At 42.8% G+C, this 8,600-nt stretch overlaps 1 protein-coding gene across 1 annotated transcript; it reads left to right on the plus strand.

Annotated features, from left to right (window-relative positions):
- The first annotated feature begins 6,722 nt into the window (after window positions 1-6,722).
- Window positions 6,723-7,735, plus strand: LOC8032371 (sulfotransferase 1C4). The gene has a single exon (XM_002409711.5). The coding sequence runs from the start codon at window positions 6,723-6,725 to the stop codon at window positions 7,641-7,643; it is 921 nt and encodes a 306-aa protein (XP_002409755.3). The 3' UTR covers window positions 7,644-7,735.
- Window positions 7,736-8,600: the final 865 nt, after the last annotated feature.

Genomic DNA, 8,600 nt, shown 5'->3' on the forward strand with positions numbered 1-8,600 from the left:
ATAAAATGGACGCTTATTTTGGAAGAATAAATGGTGCCAACCGGGGTGCACGTCTTGAAGCTAAACCTCGCACTGAATTGCGCGCCTTACTGACGGGGAAATAAACACGTCAACTTTCATTCCGCATTTATTTTATTCGGAACATTCCTGCAGATAGCTGTAAAGTTTTAAACATGCAGAGTGCACAGGGCACGACATCTCTCAGAGAATTTTAACGCGCTCCAGTTGCTTTCCTAGGAGATGTCCAGAACTCCTTGCAGACCATTCCATACACATATATTCCAAATTTGCCATCACAATATACCGGTTCGTAAAAAATTACAGCACCGTTGTTTTGACCCTCACGTCTTAGCTTTTTGTTTTTACACAAGTTCCTGCAGTAAAGAACTTGAAAATGAACGTGCGATAAAAACATGCCACAAAATGTCGCAGCAGTAGAGGTTCTACTAGAGGCCAGAAACAAGGTATCATGGTGATAACTTTGCCGAATTATTTTGTCATGAGGAAACGTTTAATAAAAGTGACCCATGATCGTCATGTGGATAAGTTTTACAAAAAAGTCTTCTTGCAACGTCGGCCTTAAAAAAATATAATATAAAAAACATCCCATTAAAAAAAAAAACCTTATTACCCATAAGCTGGAGATTAAATTGCTGATAGGGTTAATAATAGTTATGTTTATCAAATTCACACTACCCTGCAGGTATTAAAATTGGCTTTTTAGCGTGTCGATAAGAACACACCTATGTTTTGTATTGTCACAGTCACAAATCTGGTCAATACAGACTAGGTACGATTCATCACCTGTTAATCTTTTGTCACACGGTGTTTTCAGAGAAGTTTGGCCGACCAAATTCGGTGACCTTTTTCTAATTTTTGCGAAAAAATATATTTTGTTGATTCAATGCCCAGGATAAAGCAAACCCGACATTTCTACTGCAAAAAAAAAACAGCCTTTGCGAAAAAGAACGAAATTAGAAGCACACTTTCTGTGCGAAACGTTTTCTGCCGGTTCCGCAAAGTAGTCATTTCGGGCGCCTCCTCCCAAACAACTGTTGCGACTACGCGTCTAAAAATATTTACTGATAAAATGCGCATAGGCAGGATTCATTCCATATATTTACTATGCGAAGTAACAATGTCAGTCCTCGTGGGTGACGAGTAACGACGTCTCATGGGATTATGGGTAACGAATGTCGTGCTTGGTCCTTCGGCGCCCTTGTCGACTTATGCCTTAATCTCATTGACTGTGCAGAGATAAGGCAATGCTCGGGACCCTGCGTTTCTCAAACTGTCAGTGACGATAACAACTTAACGTGGTTTTACTGGGTGAGTTATGGCTCACCGTCATCCCAAGCAAGTGCACGCACATGGCAGGGTGAATCTGTTTATACAAGACCTCACTTCATGTCGCGGATAATCCAGATGACGATTATGTTAAGTTTCAAGACGATTCGGTTTGATGCTTAAATTTATTTTTCGCACGTAAATAAAATTACAGTTTGCAATGTACCAAATCATCTGGTGTAGCTGGTAAAATTTCACAAATACTATTATTTCTTTTTTTTTTTTGTTGCTCATGTCGCGACTTTCAGCTTCATCCGGGTTGATTGTCTTCCAAAGGTCTAAATAGACGGCTGAGTTTCAATCAATAAATCGTTCTGCACTGGCCATTTTTTTTCTATTTAGCGCGAAAGGATGCAACTCCAATCCTAGGAATTATGTCTCTCCAAAGCCAAGACACGCATAAAATTAATGAGCCTTAGAGCCTGACGTAGGTTCTTATTATTGGAGAAATGACGAAACAGATTGTAAAGAATGGAAATAAAGCAACAACGAAAATGTAACAATTTTTCATCCGGATGGCGATGGCCGTACGCGTGCGTCATGGCTGGCTACATCTACTCGGAACATCTGGTTTCCGAGCGCCACGTACTATGGCAGAGCACTAAGCCGCTAACGTAATGAGTCTCGTATAGCACTGGAGTTCATAGTTCTACACTAGACGAATTTTTCTATCCATATCAAAAGCACGGTGCCCCAAACCTGGGCGAACTCTCTTTCCAAAGTTAAAACACTCACAAAAGTAATGAGGCTTCGAATGGCGCGTGAGCAATTGTACTTGGAAACAGAGTAACAATAAAAATATAGAGCTATTGCACATCCGGAGCGGGATGGCCCTACCCGTGCTCCGCAGGTGGCCCCGTGTACTCGGAACATGTGGTTTCCGGGCGACACGTGTACCGTTGGCGAGCACTACGCCGAAACGTAATACGCGTTTCCTGTAGCACAGATTGATTCTGTGCTGGCTTCCTTCGCTCGTCGACTTTTATACTGTCGTTGGAAGGTTCAGAACAAGTCCCATATTACTGCAGGCTCCCATTTAGTCTGGATTTTGGCAAATGCGATGTGCTGTTTCTTTATGAGCCACTAAACGACCCGCCATATACAAGGTAGGTATCGCACTACACGACTGAGAGGCCCTTTTTGTAATGTGCTTGTTTTTTTTTTGTGTAGAGTGAATGATCGGATAAGTGTTTTTTAGGCGCAAAACGTATATTAAAAAAGAAATATATTTACTACGAAAAAATAAATTTTCTCCGAGCAATATTTACATTGCTAGACGCAATTTAGTTGGGAGCCTGATGATTGACGTGTGAAAGGTTGGTGGTAATTTTGTACCTCCGTGCCGTATTAACTTTTTATTCAACAATATTTTTTATGTTTAAAACGCAAATGATCAGAATAGAGTCATTATTGTTTTGAAATGTATTCTGAGATTGCTCCTCCCAATTTGGTTTGAAACCAGAACAAACATAGCTGCCGGAGTCTGCGGAGGGCTGAACGAACGTAGCTCGTTGAGCGTGTCAATTTTTATGAGCGCGACTGGTTTTGAGTTTAACGAGGTTTTTAGAGGAAGATCTCATCAACTGACCTAGCTTGCAGAAAACAACGGTGGCATATACGCGCCTTTGGAAGCACTGTGGTGCGAATGCTTGTTTTTGTGGCGGTACTGGCCTACGCCTAGCGTCCCACATGAGGTACTGCGTGGGTAAAATGTATCAATGGCAGTTTGAAGGCAGCGCTTTAATCTGTTTCTTCACTTATCGCGCCGAGATTTACTACAGAGGTGCTCGAAGCTGATGCATTCATTAAGGGAGAGCATGAAACCTTAAGCCGTCCGAAGTCAAAAGAAACAAGATAAAAACTTTATGGAAAAATGATCCCTAAGCCTTTTGTTCAAAATCATCAGAAAATTATTGTGGGCTATTGTGGCGTTTACTACGATTGAAACATTCCTGAAATGATAAAAAAATAGAGCTGGCTTACCTATATATCCTCCTTCTATATAGAGGAAGTGGTCGCCTTTTTCGCAAATACGCATGTTACTAAGACTCCTCCGGGTTACTTCGAACAAAACTCTGGATGACTCGTAGTAACTGAGGAATTAAATAAAAAATGTAAAAATAATAATTCGCCGAGTTACGCCCGCACCCGCAGAAGGTAGCGTCATGCGGCTTCAACGGCAACTCAGCAACACATCGGTATTGAAACGCCTGTAGGAGGCTACATTCTAACAAGGATTAGTAGCGCCATGCGTATCGTGTTCGGGAGCGTCACTTAAAACTGCTTATCTATACAAGCAAGAGATGGCGCAAGTGTGCGTCGTCTGTTTCAGCTGAATGGTATTCGATACTTAGAACAATTATTTAGCTTTTAAGAAATATTAATCGTGGAACGTAATCTCAAATGGATTCAGAGAAAGTCTCATAACAAATTAACTTTAACAATATTTCTCGTTTCCTCTTAATTTCCTTTATCGCGCACAGAGTTAAGCTTCAAAATATAGCTCTATTGTGAAATTATTTTAGACGACTTTAAACACAGATACGAAGACATTAGAATTAACGAGTACCAGTCAGGTTCCGCTAGAACACAAGTAAAAGAATGTCAAACCAGCTAATAGAATGATATCCAAAAAAACAATATTAGAACTCCAAGGACGAACCAGAAATTTATGCATTTCTGGGCAGAATTTACGACTAAAGGGTTCGCGTTGCGGCTCTCATATTTTTATGCTGAGTTGCTAGGCTCATCAGAAATAAGCCCTAAAACTTTGTTGATCAGCCACCAAGCTACTCTGAGCTTTGACACTTCCAATTTGTATAAAAAAGACAGGTTTAAAAAATATTATTAAAAATATGTATGCACTAATTTGACGAAATACGTAAGTAGAAGAGCCATTTGTCCTTTATCTATATATAAATAAAATAAAAACGTGATCTGGTAGCATTAGAAATCTATGAACTTAGATGTCAGAGAGGCATGTCTCCGCAAATATTATAACCTCAGCATTTTCTATTTTCATTACGAGGTACGTTTGCGGAGATATCACATTTTGTCATAGGCTATTGAAGATGAATGGGCTTTTGATTTAGAACTAGAACAAATTGCGTTGCTCCCGCAGAGACGCGGAATTCGCACCGCGAACATGAGCCGAAGTACAGCCAGCACCGGCATTATTGTTGCGACCGTGGGACCGCAAACGTAACAGAGGAGGTGGCACGCAGACAAGGAAAAGACGGAGTATGGGAGTTGAAAATTATATGAGCAGAGAAAAATCCGACAGAGTGGGCCGAAAGAAGACTAGGGGTGTGGCAAAGCAAATTGCATTCCTTTTGTCGAGTAGAGGTGGTCTTCATCTAATGCCTTAACATTAGTGCCCTGGTGCATTCAAAGTTCCCAAACGTCGCAGCAAGATGGTGCCAAAGCCCCACGTAGCAACCGATGATCGGCGGAGGCATCCCCCTTCACCAATTTCGGCTCCGTGCAGTGGGGGACGGCGGGCGTATCACTGGGGTGCGTGTCAGCCCCCCCCCCCCCCCCCCCCCCTTTACAGCCGCTTCGCGGCGACAGTCTGAGGGTGGCTCATTACAAAATACTGCCACGCGCGACGGTGAGCCAGCGCGTACGTTGCCGAGAATAAAGAAAAAAATAAAGCGTATGTTGTCGCGTAGTTCCTGCGCTTGACTTTGATGCGGAGACCCAGGGTTCGATTCCTGCGAGTTACATGTCTTTTATTTATTTTTTCAGTTTATTGTTTTGGTGAATTCTAGATCATTGTTCTTTATTCTAGGTTCGAATGTTCTACGCGTCGAACCTTCTACGCCGATTGCTCCAGAAGTCCACGCGTGTACATAAGGGGCTGTGCGTGCCGAGCCGCAGTCAGTCTCGCCCCAGCGTCCGATTCTGCTGTTACGCCGACTTCGACCCCCGCCACGCTCTGCTGTTAACTCCTGTTCACGTTTTGTTTTGGGCACAAGTTCGCCCCATTAAACGTTTCAGTGTCCTCAGTCATTCTTTGATTCGTCACCTTTTCATTCGTGACAAAACTCATCCACCTTAGGCCACTCGTACACGCCGCCTCGCAGCGCCTCGCCGGCGGCGCAAGTACGCCATTGACCCGCTCTCCCCCAGTGCACTTCGGTTGCTAGGTGTTACGTCATGGGGCCGGCGTGGGGTTCCGCGCTTTCGACGACATCGGAAGCTCCTGCCGCCGACTTTGGAGACCACGTGGACGCACACGGGCTTTTGTTCCGCTCTTCAGTCTTCCACGCCGTTTTTGACGCGCAGTCGTCTTCCCATGTCACCGGGCCGTAAGCGCACGGTGTCGTCGCCCCTCTATGCACATCATGTATGCGCAACAACGAAATGTCTCTGTCGTTTCCGTGCATCACGCGCACGTCCTTGATGCACAAGCTAAGTTACCTGATCAGCTTGCGCCAGGGAGAAGAGGGATTTCGGGAATGTTTCTCGCGGAAAAGTGCTAAGAGGCTGCATTCCACATTCTTTCTTATATATAATTTCAGCGAGAAAACCCTAACGCATTTTGAAAATCAGCGTGGCGGCAGCAGCGAGTATGTCCCATTTAGTTTAACACCGCTATTATGCTCTATTGTGCGCACGTGGTGATTGTTTTATCAGCACAGCATAAGCAGTGACCGGTGTCAAAGTTTCCATGCACAGAAATGTATTGGCCGGACAACAGAAAAAGTCTGTCTCTGATGACGTTATCAATTTGAAAATATAATAATTTATCTTAATAAGTACAGCGTCGAATTATTAAATAATCACTATTAAAACAAAGTAAGTGGGAACATTGCCTCAGAAATTGTAATATGCCGAAATATTAACAAAGAGTTTACAAATTCGATGTTGCCGAGCTATATTAAACTTCGTGAAACTGGTTGCCTGAACCATAACAATTTGCAGGAGTGTAATTGCCATGGTTCTCTTTTGTAGACAAATTCGGATGCTAGTGTACTAATTAGAAGTAAAAGGCTACTTACAGTTTATGGACGAGCATTTTGCTGGCATCAACGGGCGTCTAATGTTAATGTTTAATTTTGCTTTCGGTCACTTCATTTATGACTCAAGCAATTGTTGCAAGAAAGGGAAGTGGTATCATTTTCTAGCGTTTGGTTCACGCCGACGCACAGACACGAATCTGCTCACGTAAAAAGATTCCCCCGTTCAAATCGGGAAGAACATTGCACTCAAACCGTGTTTCTTGCCAATTTGCCTTAATTACTTATTGCTCTTACCGAGTTATGACTAAGTCAAAACGTTTTTCATTTTATGCAATATTTTGATTTTTTCAGAGCCCAAACTAAAATTCCTGTCCTGAAGTCATCATTAGAATCTGGCGTCTGGGTCATCGCATGTCTTCAATGGCTGTTCCAGTGAGGATACCAAACGGACCCTTGTACATGGACATAGATGGCTTTCGTTTGAATTCTTTCTTCACCTCGGAGGTGTTCTATAAAGCGGTCAACTACAAACCGGTGCCAGACGATAAATTCGTCGCGTCTTTTCCGAAGACTGGTACCACCTGGATGCAGCAAATAGTATATCTCATTTTCCACAAAGGGGAGCCACCAAGTACCCCCCAGGAATTTCATAGTAACAGCCCTTTTATTGATTTGTGCGGTTTCGGCGACGCCAAAGAATATTTCAAGTCAAGATTGCTCAAAACGCATTTACCTTTCAATCTCGTACCGAAGAGTTCTGAGGCAAAGTACATCTACATGTGCAGAAACCCAAAAGATACCTGCGTTTCTTACTTTTACCACACACGTCGGTTTTCTTGTTACGATTTCCAGAACGGCAAGTTTGAAGTATTCTTCGACGTTTTCATGAATGGAGACACCGATTACGGTGACTACTTTGATCACGTGTTGTCCTGGTACGAGCACCGTAACGACGGAAACGTTCTATTCATCAACTATGAGGAGATGAAACATGACCCAAAGACATCTGTACTGAAGATTGCCGAATTCCTGAGCGAGGAACATTATCAGCTGCTTCTTCAGAATCAGAACATTCTTGAAAACGTCCTTCACTCTAGTGGGATACAGTTCATGAAGGAAGAAGCGAAGGAACTTTTCGAGAATTTATACGAAAAACCCTTGGATGAATCAACTCCGCCTTTCATCAGGAAGGGTATTGTTGGAGACTGGAGAGGCTACCTCAACGATGAGATGAACGCGAGGATGGAACAGAAAATGTTTGAGAAGCTTTCTGATACGGATTTGATTGATGTCTGGAAGAAGTATGGCAACGTGTATGACACCGCCAGTTAATCACTGTGAAGGTGTACATCCTTCACACATTTCGTGTGGAACGCTTTACGCGAAACATTTAATCAAAATAGCTCGGTAATTGAACTGGAGAAAGCAAGGGCTAATAAAAGATATTACTGTTCTGCATACGTTTGCTTAAATGTTCAAGTCTCGTTGTGTATCGCGTGCTTTATTTTGTATGTTGTGTTTTTGGTTTTATGTTGTATATAGCGTCGATCAGTGTGTTCAAGTTCAGACATAGCAATCACAGCAAAGTCATTGCTTTCGTTTGTTTCTGCCATACAAAACCTAAACTCTAATCAGGGTTCAATGGTCAGCTAACGCTCCAAGGACATTTCCAGTCGCTTTTACTTGCTCCTATCTACACCTCCTCCACGCCACTTGTCCGCCCGAAAAGATGTAAATCTCTTACATTGTCACAAGACAAGTTTTTTTTTGTTATACAAATATGCTGCCACGACAGTAGACGGGACTAAATTCAGTGGATCCTAAGAACGCGACTCCAGGCTCCCCTATACGGTAGCCATTTTGGTCCACGAAAGCAGCAGTTTCTCTTTTAGCTATCCATTCTTGGTAATTAAATTGAAATTCCCGCAGGCAGTTTCCTTTATAGAGGCACGCGTTGTACACTGAAATTTTGTTATTCGCACACTGGCGAAACAAGGGCGCATCCTCGCACCGCCACGAAAAGTGGCGTCAGTTCCTGGCAGCTTTAAGAAAAAAATTCTGTTTCAAAACACAGGAGGATAACAATATTATTGTAAAATATTTTTAAAGATAGGCATGACTGATAAGTGGATTGCATCCACATGCTGAAGCCGCTTATATTGACGAGGAACGCTTTCACTTCAATGACACTCCGCAGAGATGTTGGAGCGACAATCTCTCAACGACACTTTCGAAGATTGGAAGGTGTGAAAGGACCGAAATGGCGATTGGCATAGCAACAGAGACCCT

Source organism: Ixodes scapularis, unplaced genomic scaffold, assembly GCF_016920785.2.
Source record: "Ixodes scapularis isolate PalLabHiFi unplaced genomic scaffold, ASM1692078v2 PGA_scaffold2__306_contigs__length_199485367, whole genome shotgun sequence".
Classification (NCBI taxonomy): Eukaryota; Metazoa; Arthropoda; class Arachnida; order Ixodida; family Ixodidae; genus Ixodes; species Ixodes scapularis.

What these genes read in the sequence shown, in the direction of transcription:
- LOC8032371 (XM_002409711.5), top strand. Translation starts at nt 6,723, where the DNA reads ATGTCTTCAATGGCTGTTCCAGTGAGGATACCAAACGGACCCTTGTAC.